This window comes from Gobius niger (assembly GCF_951799975.1).
Source record: "Gobius niger genome assembly, chromosome: 18".
Taxonomy (NCBI): Eukaryota; Metazoa; Chordata; class Actinopteri; order Gobiiformes; family Gobiidae; genus Gobius; species Gobius niger.
The window spans coordinates 14,981,240-15,000,749 of record NC_136869.1 but is presented as its reverse complement, the minus strand read 5'-3'; the positions used below and the strand labels follow the sequence as shown (position 1 = coordinate 15,000,749).

The 19,510-nt window shown below is 42.3% G+C and overlaps 1 protein-coding gene across 2 annotated transcripts in view; it reads left to right on the top strand.

Moving 5' to 3' along the window:
* The window catches only part of sema5a (sema domain, seven thrombospondin repeats (type 1 and type 1-like), transmembrane domain (TM) and short cytoplasmic domain, (semaphorin) 5A), a 174,403-nt gene extending 165,913 nt beyond the window's left edge, over window positions 1-8,490 (top strand). The window contains exons 21-23 of one of the 2 annotated variants that reach the window (XR_013793838.1): window positions 126-337; window positions 4,250-4,491; window positions 7,205-8,490. Coding sequence is in view for 1 of the 2 variants with exons in the window: in XM_079575795.1 (XP_079431921.1) it covers window positions 126-337; window positions 7,205-7,324 (332 nt within the window). In the remaining variant the exon portion in view is untranslated. The remainder of the gene's footprint in view (window positions 1-125; window positions 338-4,249; window positions 4,492-7,204) is intronic. The other variant, XM_079575795.1, reaches the window with a different exon arrangement.
* Window positions 8,491-19,510: the final 11,020 nt, after the last annotated feature.

The window sequence follows — 19,510 nt, the reverse complement described above, 5'->3', positions numbered from 1 at the left end:
CTTATTATTTACTTATGTATTAAGGAAAAACTACATTTATGGCGTGTTATTGTGAACACTGCATGATTATCATATGAACTGCATCTCCAATCTCTCTGACTTTTTTTTTTTCTTTTCCCTCACAGATTTCAACCTGTTCCACATGATTGCAGTGGGTCTGAGCAGCTCGATTCTGGGCTGCCTGGTCACTCTGCTGGTGTATTCGTATTGCCAGCGATATCAACAACAGTCCCATGATGCAACGGTCATCCACCCCATCTCCGCCGCACCCCTCAACACCAGCATCACCAACCACATCAACAAACTGGACAAGTACGACACAGTGGAAGCCATCAAGGTACGTGGCTATAGTGGGGAAACTATCAGGAGTCAACGAAATAAAAGTCAACAACCCAGCATAGATGACGGCTTGAGTACCGTATTTTCCAGACTATAAGTCGCTCCGGAGTATAAGTCGCACCTGCCAAAAAATGCATAATGAAGAAGAGAAAAGCATATATAAGTCGCACCGGAGTATTAGTGGTACCTGCCAAAAAAATGCATAATGAAGAAGAAAAAAGCACATATAAGTTGCACCGGAGTATAAGTCGTACCTGCCAAAAAAATGCATATTGAAGAAAAAATATATATGTTGCTCCAGAGTATAAGTCGCATCTGCCAAAAAATGCACAATGAAGAAGGAAAAAAGCATATATAAGTCATTCCAGAGTATAAGTCGCACCAGCCACCCTGGTGCACTGTTGACAAGCCTCTCCCGGCTGCACGTTGTTCAAGCACGCATTTGCAAACTTGTTCCTCTAGCTGTGGCCATCTAGCTTTTAGCCCGCAATTAGTTTTTTTTTTTTCAGAGTAAGTCAGAGTAACTTCCACATTTCACCAGTCCCTCACATTCCAAACTTTCTTTCTGCTGCTCGATTACCTTAATTTTTTCAGTGGTACAGGAGTAGCAGATACTGGAGCGCCCTGTCAGTGTGAACATAACAAACATGTGAAATTATATATTGTGATATATAAGTCACACCACAGTACAAGTCTCACCCCTAGCCAAAGTATGAAAAAAGTGTGACTTATAGTACGGAGAATATGGTACCTCTGTCTACAGTAGAAAGCCCTTGTACGACTGAGCGCTGATCTAGTGCGGTGACTGTTTCAGGCATGTGCAAATTTGTGTCTGGGGTGATTGAACTGATGGTAAACTGCGTGACTCTGGATGTCACCACTCCATCAACACCTTGCAGTTGTTCAACAAACAACAACATGGCGCTCAAACTGCGCGTCTCGCTGTGTCACTATCACATTGCTTCTAGTGCCAATGGGCTGGCGTGTGTTGAGAATAGGTTGTTTTTAATTGCTCTAGCGCAAACAGCCAACACAGGAACAGATCCAGAATCTTTTTTTCTGACTCAAACGGCCTCTTTGCAGATGACAGAGGAGCCTCCAGTGCCAGGCTCCTGTTCCAGCTGAATGTCTTTAGAGAAATTAGAAGCCAAAGTCACCGTAACACCGGGTGCAATTTTCAACTAAAATGAGACACAGAGGCACAAAATAAGTGAGGCTCATCAAAGTATATGTATTTTTTTCCCATCAGCTTATGTAAGACTCTGGCAATGTCTGGTTTCGAATAGATCCTCGCACCCTAGAAATCTACACTCATCAGTCATTATTCAGTAAGGGCCAAAAACAACATCACAATTTCCTCAGAACCTAGATCATGATTTAAAGTTTTCCCATATCGTGTGCACTGAGCAGCTTTATGTTGCCTGTAAGTCACAGCTGTGCTACGTGGCTTCCACTTCCGATGGGTCACAATTCATAGTGATTGGTTAAACTCTTGAACCCCGTCTTAACCGTGGGCATTTTCTCCGGTTTGGCTTTACCCAAATCTTAAAGTTTACAGCCTTATAGGCCAGTTCAATGCCTCATTTGAAAGCTAAGACGCACAAAACTGATCTAAATGTATCTTTTAACTCGTGTTGTTGCTGTGTTGTCATCACTTTTTTGACGTTTTTTTATTTCACCACTTTTTGTAGCTTTTTTGCGTTTTCGTCACTTTTTAAATGTTTTTTATCACCTTTTTTTTACTTTTTTGTTTCCTTTTTGTCGCTTTTTTGTTGTGTTTTCATCACTTTTTATGTTTTTTTTTTCATCATCTTTTTGTCAATTTTTCATGACTTTTCTTGTTCCTCTTTAGTTTTTTTTTGTCACTTTTTTATGTGTTTTTGCCCCTTTTTAGATTTTTTTTTTTTCACCACCACTTTTTTGTAGCTTTTTTCTCTTTTTATCACTTTCTTGTTACTCTTTTGTTGCCTTTTTGTCACATTTTTATCATTTTTTGTTGTGTTTTCATGACTTTTTTATGGCGGGGGTTTTCATCACCCTTTTGTCACGATTTTTGTTGTACTATTGTTGCATTTTTGTAACTTTTTTATCACTTTCTTGTATCACTTTCTTGTTGCTCTTTTTGGCTCTTTGGTCACTTTTTTGGCACGTTTTTGTTAAGTTTTTCATCCTCCTTTTCGTCTTGTTTTTGTCGCTATTTTGACGTATTTTTGTAGAAGCTATTAGATTTGGTTAAAGCCGAACTGGAGAAAATGCAGACAATAGAGGTTAAATCTGCCTGTCACTCACACATCATGTTGGACACTGACCAATAGAAGATGTCGGGCAGGGTACCATTAAACGATATCACTGTGGTATCAGAAAAAAAAGTGAAGTTACTTCTGATTCACAATAGAAGGATTTGTACAAAAAGGGAGACACAACATCTGTATGGTTTGTTTCATCCCCACAGCAAATCATCAGCCTCAAGGTGTGTCTAATCTGCATGGAAATGTTTCATATTTTTTTCTCACTGAATGTTTGAGCCCTTGTGGCTAATTACTTTGAATTAACTTAACTTTACAAACTGAAGCTATGGCACACATGAGCAGGTGTAATTTGCCTGCGCCAATTTCAAGTGTTACTAGCCGAGGGTTTAAGTAATGTCAAGTTTGGAGCATTGCCGTAATAATAAACATTCTAGTACATGGCTGTTGTGATCAAAAGTGACATCCAAAATAGGAACATGTCATGTTAGCGGTGCCGTCATAACAGCAGGCTTTCAGATCCCACATAAAGTGACTGTACACTTGAGAGTCTCTTTGCAAATCGACTTCCAAACAATTGCGCAACGGTATTTAAAACAACATGAGACGAGATCGTTGCTCGGAGCAAATGTATCTGCAGATGCAGTTTCACCAGAAAAATAAAGGTGCGTGCGGCTTTCATCTGTCATGCAATTAGAGTCAGGCGCACCGAGTCTAATTGAGTTAGTTGGGTTGCAAATCGACAAAGATATGAATTCCGACACATGGAAATATGAAAAGGGAGGAGTGTGGAAAAGCAGCGCGGTAATTGTGTGAAAGTGCATTACGCCTCACGACATCTCCCTCTGAGGATAAATGCTGGAGATTCTGTTCTTGAGTTTGCATCTTTATTATTCAGAATTTTGGGGTGTTGAGGAGAAAATGCGTTGCTAAAAGGAGCTTGAATCGTAAGTGTGATCGTGTAGGCAATTCTTCACCCACTGCATTTACATTTGGCAGTCTGCATTGACACCAGCCATTAGTGGATTCGATTTGTGTGTAGCTCAGAAACGGCTGAAAGGTCATAGGTCAGCAGATGCTCATGTAAATTTATACTAAATGTTCTATATATTTGACCTCTCAATTTCTGAGTAGCTTTAAGGCATATCATGCAAAGCGCTCACTCTTTCAAAAACACACATTTAGAGCTTTTCTTCAGTCATTTGTGCTTTCACCGCTGAAATGCTCTGAGAGGGAACAAAAAACTGTTCAACACATTTTTAAATGATGGATAATCCTGTAATCCATCTCCGGACCAATTCTGAATGTTCAAAGTGTGTTTATCCACGCGCCAGCAATCAACGATGCTGAAAGTGAAAGTTTTTTTTTTTTTATAACGTGTCATTCCCACTGCTGCCTGCAGAGGGCAAAGATAATTTAGCACATCTACAATAGATAGATAAAATGTATGATTATGGCAATGAAAGATTACATTTTTAGGACGCAATTGAGTCATTTGTGTATTTATTTATTTATTTGTGTGTTGTTTGCCGAGTTTTATATTTGGGTAAAACTGTGCACAGAAAAATGCCACTTGTGTGTTGGTTTTCACTGACTCTTGATAAACTAACGCTGATGTTCCTGCCTGCTTGGTGAGCCTGTGTCTGTCGCTGTCCTCTCTGCAGCCGGACGTGTCGGTTCTGTTGCCGCTGGACGACCCCGCCCTGCACCAGCCTCTCTCCTCTAACATGGGCGTGTCCGTGCGCGGCCTGGAGATTTTCTACTAACCGCCGCCTCTGACCTTTGACCTTCCCCCTCTTCTTCATCTTCTTCTTCACCTTCTTCTCCTCTTCCTCTTCCTCTCCTCCCCCTTCACCGCAACGTGCTCCTTCACTTCCGGGGGGGGGGCACGTCCTATTCGTGGCAGGTCGGAGTATCCTATTTTCCGCCTCGTCCATCTTTTCCATCCTCCCTCCCGCTTCCTGCCTGTGAGAATGCCGCGTGCCCTTCTTTTTTCCCACACCTACATCGATTTGCATGTTATTTTTATGTTTTGCTTCGCCTGGCTACGTCCTATTCTCGTTCAAAGACACTCTCGCAAACATCCCCGGGAAATGTTTGTGCCTAATTACTGTTTCTCTTCCAAAATGGCATGTAATTTGTACATGTGATTGGACGCATTTTTACTTCTTTAGTCAGCCTGGCTGGAGAAGCGGTTGGGCTGAGGAAACCTGGGAGTTTCTAGTTGCAGACCAAAGAATGTGTAGGGAACAGCTTATGATGTAAATGGTTTAGCTTGCTCTTTTGCAAAAGTAGTGGAGTGTTGTCAGCGCAGGCAAACAATGGAGAAACGCACAAAACCAGACAATAGAGATCAATCACAGACTAAAGTTTATGGCCAATATCACATTTCAGGACACTATTAATCCCCACATGAACGAAAGCTTACAGCCTTGATGATGCGCGTAATAGTAAATATTCTTCTCATCTGGCAACACTAATCCTTGTGTGATAACCCCCACCTGAACCGAGCACATTGTCTCCAGTTTGGCTTTACCTAAATCTAAAATCTTCTTGAAAAAGCCCTCAAAAGAGCAACAAAGATGTGACAAAAACACAATAAAAAAGCCAAAAGAAATCAACTAAAGAGCAACAAGAAAGTTTGTAGTTTGTAGGTCTTCAAATGAGACGTTGCACTGGCCTATTAGGCTGTGAGGTCCAGTCCTGAAAATGTTTGGATTTGGGTAAAGCCGAACTGGAGAAAATGTGTTCGGTTTAGGCGGGGTTTAAAGGAATAGGCCACCGTTTTTAAAAACTGAGATATGTCCTTACCTTAACTTTGATGAGTTGATGCGTACCTGTCTGGTCTTTACGCGTGCGCTCAGTCACGTAAACGGAGCACAGACGGCGTTAGCATTTAGCCTCTCCTATTCTCATCTATGGATCCAAACGGAGGTGAAGTTAGAAGCGACCAAGCTGTTCCACGTTTTCCCTATTTCAATACGGTTACATGAGCCTGTACACGATCCAAGTATAGTCACACAAAATTAAACATGTTGATTTTCTAAGCAGATAAAAAGGGGAACTATATTGCAAGGCCCAATAATAATTTTAATCCTCATGTAACTATATTTAAATAGGGAAAACGTGGAAGAGCTTGGTCGCATAGATGAGAAGAGGAGAGGCTAACTCGTCTCAGCTAAGAAAATATCTCAGTATTTATAAATGGTGGCCTATTCCTGTAAGAGGTTCCACCTATATAAATGTAAATGGTAAAGTCCTTGCAGGATGTTGGATTATTTGCTGTATGAGAAAAACACTCTTCATGTAATACAGTGCATCCATGCCATATACTGTAGTTTTGGAAATGTATAAATCCCATGCCCTGTGAACACAGCGTAACTGAGGCTGCGCGGACAAACCTCCAATAGGGAATAATTCAGCCATGCTTCAGTATGACGGACTCATTTTACCAAATCCTGTTGTGCTTCCAGTGCGTCTCTTGATTTGATACCTCTAAACAAATCTATTTTAATTGCGCCCCTTGTTACCTCTCTTTCACCAACACACGCTGATCATTTAAATAACTGATATTTAGGGCCGAGAAAAACCAAGTGCAATCATTTTTCAGCCAATTAAAGAGGCTGAAAGGCAGGGAGCAAGAATGGTGGCACAGCTGTTCAAAGGCAGCCATGGGGCCACCTACTGAGGCACACGGCACCTCTGAGGCTGCGGCGCTTGTTTATTACAAACTCTACGGCGCGGATAACTTATCTGGGAAAAGGCTACATATGCAAGTCAACAAAGTGCTGGGTAAAAGTGAAAAAACGACCAATCAACTCGATGCAGTATCCAGTTCACATACTATGTTTTTGCCCTGTGTTTCTGCATCACAATAGGCTCAAAAATAATCACAGCTTTTCTTTTTTTTTTTTACTCAATGAGCTACTGCGTCATTTAATTGTGGCATGAGTTGTTTCCTTCCCCATTTTTGTTTATCAGTATCGGAAAGATCCATCAAGCTCAAACGCAGCATCATCAAATGTTCAATTACGCTGCCCCCGGGGACGGGCACCAGCGGCAGACTGGAGACCATTTGCCAAATTGCTGTATTTGGATCTAACTATGCGTCATGAGCCCGTTCTGTATGTGTGTGTGTGTGTGTGTGTGTGTGTGTGTGTGTGTGTGTGTGTGTGTGTGTGTGGAGTGTCACATTCTGGGCATGGGAAAGATGCCCCTATGGCCACGACTTACACAGAAGCGACACTTTTTTTGTTGATAGATCTTTACGGCCTGCATTTGTCCTAGAGGAGCAGCAATGCGAGGGCCATAAAGTGTGTTGATACTCGCTATTAGCAGTAACAGAAGCGGACACGCGGACTCCGAATGCCCCGATGCCGCGTTATCATTTCTCCAGCCTGTTTTGCAAATGCCTTGACCTTGTGTTGTAAAAAAAAAAATAGTCTCTGCTTCACTCCCCCAAATGCGCACTCATTGATTTGTGTTGCACCTTTTTTGTTTTTTTTCCCCCCACATTTCTTTTGGTTCAGATGTGTTAACCTTGCCATGTGTTCAGAATAACGATGAACCTTGTACGGCACAGAAGCATTAATTTCGCTTTCTCTTCTTTCCGTCCACAGGCCTTCAACAAAAACAATCTGCTCTTGGAGGAACGAAACAAATACTTCAACCCACAGCTCGCTGGAAAAACATATACCAACGCATACTTCACCGACCTCAACACCTACGATGACTATTAAACTGACTTCAGACTCCATATCTGGCAACCGCCCCCCCCCCTCTCCTCATCGCTCATCCCATATTCTGTGTGCTTTGTATTTTGAAGATTCGTACGTGGGACTATCCCATATTAAGACATTACGGCAGCTCAGAACAGACAAATTGACGGGATATTGTTGCCAACTAAAAGGGAATCCCCACTTTTTCACAGGTGCCTTGGGGTACACTTGGAAAACTCTGACAAAAGATTGAAAAAAAAAAAAAGAAGAAGAACTCAGTGTTTGTTTTCGTGAAGAGGACAAAAAGAAGAAAACTGACTGAGTGTGGGAGACGACTCCTTTTGCTTTTCCCCTGCGCAGCCTCTATAACAGACTTGTATTTGAAACAAGGGGAATTTACCACAACATGTCTTTGCATGACCTCATCGGGTGTCTCTTCCTCTCTGCGGTTTCGGTTTCGTTTTGCATGGTGGATCGCATTCCAAATTTTCAAGGGACTCACAAGGCAGCGTTATCCGGGTCGCAAGCTTGACATGTGGAAATTTTCGAAAATGCAAGCTCACGGGGTGGGGGGGGGACAAAAAAAACGGCTTTTGACATTCTCTGCTCCAGCGATCCCTGGCTTGGACTCCCAGGTTGTAGATATTTGAAGCCTGTGGTCCGGTATGTCCATGTTTTTGTTTAGCCCTGAGCTACGGCCGCCATTCGCCCCCTTAACGCTTTGAAAGGTGCATATTTTTTGTACAGAAAATGTTACTTTAAAATCTATGTCTATTTTTTGTATACATTTATTCAATGTCTCCGGTGTTAAAGAGAAAGTAGTAGTTGAAAAAAAAACAAAGATGTGCATTTGACAAGAATTCCTCTGCCCCATCCCCTGTCTATGTCGTCATACTTTTATATTTTTTGTAAAGAAAAAAAAAAAACAATGAATTTTGATAGTGTTATCTATTCTTTTGACCTCCGAATATTTGTGAGAGCAGGACATTTATGGCATTTACTGTACAGCCTTGTGAAGCAAACCTGGAGCACTTGCCCTTAAGTAAACAACTGCATATGCCGCCATCTTGTCGACCTATTTCTGTTGTGGAAAATTATTTGGTTACTCTATGGTTCAGTTGCGACTAACTCTTTTTACATGTTTGCTTGTGTTCCTGTGCATAAATTAAAAATGAAACAGCTTCCTACACCTCAGTGTGCTGACTTATGCATATGTCCACTGGTTTACTACTTATGTCTTTCTTTCTCTTACTGTAGTCGTTTCAGATACATAAGTGTTTTGAATTTTGTGAAAGTGAGTTGGTATTAAAAATCTATTCAGTATTTTATCTCTACTCCTTGGATAGAATACATACTATGCGTTATTACTATGGATAATAATGACATTGTGAATTAGTTGTTGCTGCTCAGCCATCAGCTTAAGTGAGTATAGCCATGTACACAGGATGATGATTATGATGGAGTTGTCATCAACAAAGATATTTATCAACAGCTCCCTGCTGGACCACTTTTCCACCAACCATTCCAAACCAACTCCTTATTAGAAATTTGAGAGTATCATTTTTCATTATGTGTTAAATATGCCTTATTGTGAACATCTGGAAATAATGTTTTGTTTTTTCAGATTTCATCCCCCAGCATTTTACCGTTGTTGAGTTTTCATGCCAAAAAAAAACAGGAGGATAACCATGAGCTCTAATCCTCGGTTCATAAATCAACCCGTGAAGTCCACTTCCACATGTTTTTTTAAAGAAGTCCTCAGCAGCCCACTCGCCTCGGTGACAAATAGTCCCTGTTGTGGCGTAAGGATACCTGAAGGAGACAAATGTGCGTGAGGTGGTGGTGGGGAGTCCTGTGCTGCACATGATGCTGCTGTGCCACACGCAGGACCTTCAGCCCTGCGCCCGCCTGTGAGCAGAGGGTAACTGCCTGGATGCTATTAATCACACTGCAGGACGGGGGCGCCGTGTGGGAGGGGGCAGTGCTGTGGATGCAGGAGGAGCAGGCTTGAAATGGCAGAATGAATTATTTCATGAAAAAAGCCTTTGGTTCAGATGTCAGAAAGCACAAATGTAATATTTATTACAATTAACTATAACACATACAAATATTCTTGTAACTGCACCACTTAGGGCAATGGTGGTGCAGTTGGTAGAGCGGGTTGTCTCATGATCAGAAGGTCAGGTGTTTGAATCCATGTGCACACTGTCATTGTGTCCTTGGGCAAGACACTTCACTCACCTTGCGTACATTGGTGTGTGAGTGGGTGACAGGTTCCTTGTTGTAAAGTGCTTTGTGTGCCTGATGAAGGTATAAAACTCCATAAACTTGAGATCCTTTACCATATGTACAGTCGAACTTTTGTCATCCAAACATTAGTGACACACTGCAAGTGTTACACAAAGAGTACTTTGAAGCTTTGTGTAATTTTGCGAAACAGTGTGTCTGGGGCCCTGGCAGTTTGCTTTTGTAATGGGCATTTGCTGCTATAAGCTAATTGTCCAGTCCCGGTGTAATGAATCAATTTGAAGGAATTTCTAAATCGGTCTTTATCAGCCTCTATTGGAGGCCGCCATATCGATGTCATGTCACGCCTGTCAACAACTGTGCTGATTATTGGTTTGGACTTGCCAGACGCCAGATCTTTGATGAAATGTTCTCAAATTAACAATTTCAAACCTTTAACTATTGACAACATTGTGTCTAGCCACCAGTATCTTCCTGTTGGCGGGATGTGACGTTATGTGAAGTAAACCAATATCACCGTGGTAATCAGAATACCTGCGATATCTTACAATGTAAACAATTTAAACTTTCAAGACTTTGATCTTTTAAATCTCATTCACCATGTAATTTGTCACTGAATAGACCACATAATGTCCATTTTATTGTCATTTGTGTGTCGTCTGCAAAACACTCCACATTGACTGATCCATGTGGTATAGCTCAGCCTATTTTACATCATTCATCTTCCTTTATTCCTATTGTGCTGTGGTGTACCATATAAGCTGTCGCCCAAATGTTTTCTCACATTATTGTCATTGCTGTCAGTAAACGGTGATGGATGAATCAAAGAGAAAGAAAAGTGCAGAGACGTCTCTCCAGCTCAGCCTCAGTAATTGTGTTTTCCAGCTCAAACTTGCGCGCCGCTCACAGTCCGTCAGACACTCGTCGTGACATTCGTCTGTGACAGCGGCGGCCACGATAAATGACTTTCTGAAGTGGCATTTAGGGTGGTGCTAAAGGTCACGGTAAAGGTCACCGGGAGCGAGGCTCGTGCTTGTCCAGACCTGTCTGAGAACTGCTTGCCGCATTAAGGAGTCTAAGTGCGAGGGGAAGGGACTCGAAATGTTTTTCCTCCTTTAAGTGCTGCTGTTTTCAATTTTAGCTTTTTTTTTTTTTTTTTGGTATAATTTCAAGAGGAAGAGCTGTACTAAAATTGCCAAAAGCTTTTCAGCCTTTAGTGAAAATTGCAATATTTATCGGAACTCAAAAAAGAACGTTGATGTTTTGATAACATTGCACTATAGATGCATTTCCAGTTACGGCGGCCATTTTGAATACCGATGTAGCATTATGCAGTACTACAACATGAAACAATATCTCTACTCAGGATGAAAATGAAAGACAACTGATTGACAGTGTCATTTTTATGTACTCGTGATCATTAAGAAGGTATCAGAGACGCACGTTTATGTGATATAACCAGCAAGTGTGGCACAAATGTAGCAGCTCTGTCGAGCTACAGCAGGATTTACTAAAGATCTGCTTCACTCCTCAGACCAAATAAACATATCAGAAAGGAAGCAGGAAACTTTCTCTGTGATTTTTACAGTTTGTCATGTCAACAGAACAGTGTCAGTGTTTAAGCTGCTCAAGACGTTAGCATGCTACCGGTTAGCAACTGTCATCAATGAACTGTCAATGGCTTGAACACGATAAACACATGGCTCACATCTATGAACATTGAGGAAATACTACAATAACAGCTCAGCTCAGACTTCTCTCACATGTTGTAGCCAAGGTTTGGAGTTTGGTTAAAGGCTTTCTCTTAGAGAGGTCAGAGCTGAGCTGTTGAAGCTAAACTGGTAGCATGCTAACCTCTTAAACACTGACTCACTGGTTTCTTCACATAAACATGCGTCTCTGGAGGCCGTGTTTTTACCGCTATCTTCTTGAGCAATGATAACGAGCACATAAAAATGCCACTGTCAATCAGTTGTCTTCCTTTTATATCCTGAGTAGAGATATTGGCTGTTTCTCAATTGCGAGGATCCGTCCTCCGTTTGGCCACTTTGTTGACGTCCTCGGTGGCGGCTCCTCCAAAACGGAGCGGCCACTTTGTTGACGTCCTCGGTGGCGGCTCCTCCAAAACGGAGCGTCAGGTCACGTGTCAATCTATGCTCATTAAAACAACTGTTTTATAAATAACAGAGGCCAGGAAACTGTTTATGTGGAACACAACTTTTTTTAAAGTGAGTTCAAACTAATAAAGTTTTGCGAGAAAAGAAAAAAGAAACTATGCTGCAGCGCATCATGGGTAATTTCAGCTCTCCGAGGCAGCGGAGGATCCACTACTGTATCCTTCGTAAATGAGCCAAACGAAGGAGTCGAGCTGCGAGGGGGCGAGTGGTCCAGGTGAAATGGAACACCACTTGGCGGCGCCGTGATGACGCAAATGACATCCGAAGTGGTCGAGACGCCGAGGATCCTGGCAATTGGGAAACAGCCATTGTTTCATGGTGTAGTACTGCATAATTCTACTTGGTATTCAAAATGGCCGCCATAACAACAAAAGTCACATGACTGAAAGGCATGTTCACTACTTCAAATGCTATTGTGGGCAGCTCAGGTGCGTGCATTTGAGTGACTAGAGGCTTTAATTAACTGTAATCCATTGTCATTATGTGATCATTTCCACATACTGCCTGGGATCTGCTGCCTCTTGTGCACTTATTGCCATATTGATCTGAGCTTGCTGTTGTTGATTAACAAATCTTAAACGTATAGGCAAGAACATCAATGTTCGCCTCCACAACACGTTATGGACATACTGATATTGATCCGAGCCACAAATGCCAAGATGCACGTCCTTATTCATTTTTATTGATTGCCATATGGTACTGATATGAGCAGCATTTCTGTTCTTGTACAGTAGTGTGTGAGCCTACCTTGACATGGCGCACAGTGGAGTTAATTAGCAGAAGTGTACAGAGGGCGTGCGCGATAAACAAGGTGAGTGAGTGAGATAGCTGATGTCAAGAGGCAAACGGAGCGTGAACATCCCATTATACACCTCTCCTTCTCTGGCAGACTAGTTGTCTTTGCACCACTGTACTTTCAGCCTGAGAACTTTGCCTGTGAGGGAGGGGTAATACAAGCACAGCTAAGTACACAGAGCAGCAGCCCCTGTGAAGTCACTGAACCAAATAGGCCAGCGCTGTTTTCATGCATTGCCAACTCTCTGGTCTTTAGAGTGGAGCGAGTCCAGGGCAAGAAGACCACATGCAGGCATCACCCCGAAGACCGCTTGCACTGGCAACATTTTCTGATGTATGCCGCTGTGATGGGGTTATGAGGGTTATAATGAGCAATGAGGGAGGTTGTCAGATGAGCCACTGGCTGTGATGTTTCGCCATCGAAAATTGTAACAATTACAGACACTTCTGCTAATTTTATATAAAAAGGAGGATGAGCTGTGAATTAAGAAAACAGTCTTTTGGTTTAGAACGTCATGATTGTATTAAATGTCTTTTTTATACAGAATTATCACATTCCGGCTGCCACATAATAGAAGAGCCGGACATTTACTCCCTAATTAGAGCAAATGGTCAGAGTCTGGCCCGGGCACAAAACTGTAGGGTCATGCCTTGGCAGAGGTTTGAGCCGTTAATTTAGTGCAGTTTTCCAATTTTAATACATTCAGGTCAATAGCTCATGTGAATGTACGTCCAAAAGATTTTATAATGATGCTTCTAACCGTTTCTAATGAAGTGGTTCTGGAGCAGCAACAATGCTGGATACACCAACTGCACAATTATCTCAGAAGTCACTCTTGAGGATGAAATGTGCCAGTTTGTACTGATGCTGTGAATAGACAGTTAGGTTGGAGCTACCGCTTGTATTTTTAGATTCAAACATCTCAGACATTTGTCTTTGTTCAAAACAAACACATACAAGCAATTTGTTCTAATCTCTGCTAAGACCCCAGCTGCATCACATTGTTTCCCACATTCAGTCACATTTTAAGGCTTTGGATTTTAAACTCATTCCCTTTAGCCTGGCTTTACCGGACTCTGTTTATTCTACACAAAGAACTGGTCTGGAAACACAGCTGTTGAAGCCTTTTGAAAAGGCGGGCCTAACATGCACAGATTGACGGTCAAACAGCAAACAAGGCGACAGCATCCGACTGTGTTCCAACACTGTAACGCTGATCAGTCTGCCCTGATGTGACTCACTGTGAAGGAGCTTATGTGCAAGCAGACCCACTTTCTTGCCAGGCTGCATTATATTCCTTCTAATTCATGCTTTTCCGGATTTTAAATTTACTGTCACTTGAAAGAAAAACATTACCAAGTGCAACAGAAGTTTGACTGACAGCTACATATAAAGGCTGGACAGTGATTTTGCCCCACAATGTCACAGCAGGCACTAATGTCGATGCCTCTTCTTCCTGTGTGGAATCCCAGGCGTCTGTCCCGTTGATCGGAGGTCCTCAGCTGCAGGAAGCCCCACGCAAAGCCAAAATTCCCCTTTGAACGCCAAGAGGATCCCAACTCCGGCCAAGCCCGCTGAAGCTTATCAAGGCCCAGCAGAAGCCCATTCACCTCAATCAAAGCTGCTATTTAGGTAACGAGCCAAGATGGCGGATATTGCTGTGCTCCAATTAGCCGGTGTGTCTTCTCCTTCGTTTGTCGCCAGGTTTGCAACAATTCTCCTCAGTGTGCCGAGTCCAGCTGCTCGAGCGTGGCCGGGCTTCCTCGCACTCCTCCACCCGGGAGAGGAGAACAGAAGGCCACTGTCGCTTCTGGTCTCACTCACGCTGGTCATTGATGAGCGCAGTGGAAGGGGGGGTATCAGAGAGGCTTCAGGGGAACAGAGCGAGCATCTGTGCAGCAAAGATTACAACCAGGCAGCGATTGATTATCACTAGAGTACACATGATTATGGAACAAAATATGGTATAGCGCACAAGCGGAGGGAGACAATGAATTGCAGCAAGATCAAATCAATGCTAGTTTGCGGAAATTGTAATTAAGGGGCTCATGCATAATCAACCATTTTGTTTTAACCTGTTACGTTGTAGCTTAATCAAAAACACACCAGGAGCCCTCTGCTGGTGTTTGCTAGCTATGTTTTATAGCATCTTAAATACTAGGGGTATTATCAGTTATGTAACAAAAATATCCAGGTGAGCATGCCCAAAAGAAGTGCAAAATGAATAAGACATAACATTTGGTTTTCTCTACCTTCAATATAAAGGTGCGCAACATTCACTGCAAATATAATAATCCTCCTGCAGAGACTTTGTAGTACAGTATTGCAGTACCTTTGTAGCAGTGTACTGTTAATGTGTGGTTTACTTTATCTGGTAATTTTATCAATAACTCAAACATAACCCGAAACTACATTGCTGCTTGTTATTCCGCTTTATTTCCCTAGAGCTTCTCTTTGATCTCGAGTGCAACTATATGTTTCCCTCTTTGATATTCATACAGTTCTTACAATGAGAACACATCTTGTTTCGTCTTCATTTGACTTAATGCTCTGGAGTTAAATTATTACTGATTTGAAAAGATGCATGTTTGTGAAATGCAAAAGGTCCTGCATTAAGGCAAGTCCATGTGCAGAGTATTTGTACACAAAGTGATTCAATGTGCTTTTCAGAATCTGAATATATTAAAGGTGCATTATGCAACTTTTTATTCGGAAAAAAACATTGATATTTCTGTGATGTGACCTAGCAGCTGTGTGACTGGTCAGCATCACGCCTTCACATTCCATCTCGGTGGTCTCTACAAGGCTCCAGGATCAATTGTTTTGTAGGTTTTCTGGCGAGAGGCTCCGTCAGCAGTGAAAACCTTCCAAACAATTGATCCTGGAGCGTCCTAGAGACCGCTATGATGGAAAGTAAAGGCGCCATGCTGCTGCTAGGTCGCTACAAGGTCAAATACAAACAAATATCAACTTTTTTTTGCAAAAGTTGCATAATGCACCTTTAAAAGTAGGCTACATAAAATGGCTTTCCCATGTTGTAAGTACTCAATTACTTCGATTTGCAGGGTTGACATGATGTTTTTTTGGTCAGGTCTGCTGCTGTGAATCCTTCATGTTGACCCCCCTCAAACTCGTCGCCTCTTCTTCCTATTGCCACACTTGTTTCTCCTGCGCTGTCACTTTCTGGTCCATGCCACTCAGCTCGACTTGTTCTGTATGCAAAAAGGGAATGTCTAAGTGTCACTCAATCTTTTATACACAGACAAATCTTGTTTTTTTCAAAAGCTGCCTACATTTACATAGATTATTTCACACACTGCTTTTCTATAGAAGTGCTAGGAATGGTGACCCGTGAGTAATGCTGTCTCGACATAGACGGTGCAAGTGTTGCTTTATTTCACAGCCTGTCTGTATGATCACTCAAAACATGGAAATTGTTATACGCCACAGAATAGCTTTGAAAGGGGGGGGGAAGAGATACTTCCTCCTTCCTCCTTAACCCCTGATTGAAGTACTTTTTCATATTTTGTTGTATTTGTCACCCGTCTATGTTAGCTTTTTCCAGGTTGTCCACTCCGGTTTTCCGCAGTTGGACTCGTGTTTGAGCATTATCCGCCGCTTCCCGTAAAAGATGCCAACTCTGTGCTCCGCATGTCCAAGTCCTTCTACCCGGCAGACACTTTCTCTCTCACACCTGCTGCCTCGCGCTGACAGCACTGGAGAGGAGCAGGAAGCAACCACAATATATTCAGCTGATTCTATCCCCTCGCAAACAAAGGAGATATTTCAAAAAGATTGCCTCTGGGTAAATATATTTATGATATTGATGAATAGTTTAATATAGGTTTGCATATTCTCATAAACAACCGTCGAAGTCACCCATAACAGTAAAGTAAAATACCTTTAAACTAGACTTGAAACAAAGAAAGCATTACCTTGGCGCAATCTGGGAGCACTCACTCAAATGATTTACTTTTTACTGCAGCTCTGACAGTTATGAGGAAGAGAATAGGCTTGTTTTGTTGTAGATAACAAAGATTATTATTCAACAATACACAAAATCAATGTCTCTTTGCTTTAGACAAAAGAGATGTGTTCGAATATCCTCCGCAGAGACTGTCAAAGGAGCCATTTTCATCTGTGAATTATTTCACCGCATCAAGTTGTTTAGGCTTCATCAGACTCTTGGCTGATTTGGTTGGAACAAAATGCCTTTGGGCAAATACTGAATCTTCTTTAGCTGTTGTAGCATGTTGTTTTGTTCTTTAATCAAACATAGATGTGAAAATGTGAAAAGTTCAGCATAAATCTTTTACCAGCCTGTGTCAGGTTATAGCATCACTGAGGATGGCCTGCAGACTCCGTCTCACACAAATATGTGAAACACCAGTGCCTCTGCGTTCAGAGCAGCTCCACTTAAAGAACCTGTTAATGTAGCTCGACAGGAATGTTAGCCCTGACAGGAAACAGAGGCTCCGACCACAGCTCCAAATAGTAATGGCTGCATCAAAGTTGGTGATTCACATCTTCCGGTAGTCAGTTCATTCAGTGTGACTGAAGAGCAATTTGTGGTTCATGGAGCGACTGATGGAGCACATCAACAGCCATTTCTGTTAATCAGCCCCAAGGCAGCTCCGGCTTTCAGTAACATATGGAGAGAGAAAGAATAATGGACAATAGTGAATGAAACACTTCAGGAATCTTGCCAAGATTGTAAAGCATTATATAAACCTGCATTAACATTAGAAACATGATCAAGGGCCAGATTTATTTTTGCCTGTAGGCTTTATGGACAGTTCAGTTCAATTCTCGTAGCCAGGACTAGAACCACGATGCTGGAGACAGAACAGTGCCATATGTGCATCACTATTATCACAGTCAAAGTAAACCTTCATTGACTGGAGAAAGTCTTTTGGTGAAAATATCTTTGGTAAATATATTAATTTGTATTGATAGAAGAGATTGTGTACCTGCGTTTTCCTCCTCGAGCCGAGCCATATCTGCCTTTGCTTCCCGGTCTCTCCGTGTGTCGCTGAGGCTCCGCAGCTCCACTCTCTGCTCCACCAGCAGCTCCCTCCAGAGGGCCGCGTCGGAGGAGTCATTCTGGGACAGTCCCACAGATGCACAGGCCAGCAATAGCAGCATCACAAAGAACCTCGAATGCACCATTTTGGCACAAACTGGCTTCACATCACCATTAGACCGAATACTGGTAGGACTCGCACTGTTTGTGCCACAGCAGATGGACGGCAGTTATTGAGAAAGCAGCAGGTATTATATAAGGAAAAGTGACACTTCAACTGAAGCACAGGAGGAAATCTACTGAGGTCTAAACAAACTATTACATTTTAGTCGATAACTTTTAGGACTTTTCTTAGGAACTCATTTTTCCAATTCTTTCTGTTGATGTGCTTCTGGTTTAGATACACGTTATTTCATTGTGACTACATGATATATTTTTGAATGCCATTTTGCAGTATGCATAAAGTATTAATTATAGCTTGATTTTGAACGCAACACATTGTCTTATTTACTTTAAGTTGAACTCTTTAAACAGTTGAAATGTATGAAGAGTGTGAACAAAAGGAACACAGGGGCCCACAGACAAAAAAGGTTGGGAACTGGGGGGAACTGATAGTTACTGTGTGTTACCCTGATCGACTGTCTGAATTCCTGAAACTGGAACAGGTGGCTGGAGGAAAACCTGCGACAACACAGATAACAGAGGGAAAACTCCATTCCTGCTTCGCTCACTTCATTCTGTGGATTTGAATAAGTTCTGCTGTGGCCCAAACAAACAATGGCAAATCCTTTATACATACCAAAGTAGGCGCGCACTAACTGAAGAATCCTAACATCGCAGCCAAGGGTTTATCTGCAGCAGGTGGTCTTATTTAGTCGGCAGAGCATGCTCGAGTCGAGGATGAGTGAGGAAAAACCACAAGTGATACAAGCTTCACATGCCAAAGCATCAATGCCTTTTCGAAGAACAACAAAAGTTTATATTTGAATTTCACCTCTTCCCCAAGATGTTTCCTTTTCATTGTCATTTATTTATGTGTTTGTGGGCTGTGTGACTTTTTGCAATTACCATTTCACTCCAACAAGTAACATTTCAAGTCTCACCTTACTTGTTACAGTACCAGTTGAGAATCACTGCTTCAGATGCTGTAAAATGAAGATGTACTGAAAGCCGCAGATGCAGTAAAGCAGGGAAGAGCTAGTGATAATTAGTGCAGGAAATAGAGTTTGAGCGTGGACAGGATCAGAACATGTGGAGGTGTCGAGGCTCCAGAGTTCAGATACATTAGATTTACATGTGACGTACATCGGAGTGTGGGCTGGTTTTGTGGTGGACACATTGAATATGCAAGGCACCAGGGGGTATTCTGAAATTCTGAAATATGATGCAGATGATTCATGCTCGTCAAAGTCTTGCCACTCTGATGTATTTGCAGCAGAACCTACATTTCCCTTAGATAAAGAGAGCACCATCATAACTTTAATTCTTCCTCAGTCGGCCTTCAGATTCCAATCATTGCACGCATCGACACTTTCGGGCTGTGAGCCGAAGAGTTTAAGCCCTGTGTCAAGGCCTAGGAACATACAAACTGCCAACCGCTGTCCAAACACGGATCAGGGAGAGCTCACAGAAACCAGCTGCATCTGAACTCGCTGCCCCTCAGAGAAAAATGGCTGACGACCGTCTCCGCTCCCGGTAATACTTTATCAAAACTGCCGTGTGTCATTCTACTCCAGGCAACTCGTGACTTTTTGTTCGGTTGAGAGTACGTACAGTATATGCCGTCCTCTGTGACCTCATACTTGGCTCGATTTTATCACTGCAGATTGTATTTCGGTCTTAAGGTGCGAAAACAGGTTCACTGTGTTCAGAGGTTCAAGTTTCACCTGACATTTTTAATTTATTCGCCGTTCTCAACTTACGTAGCTTCAGGAACCAACTCTGCTTTTGGTGCCAATAGCCTC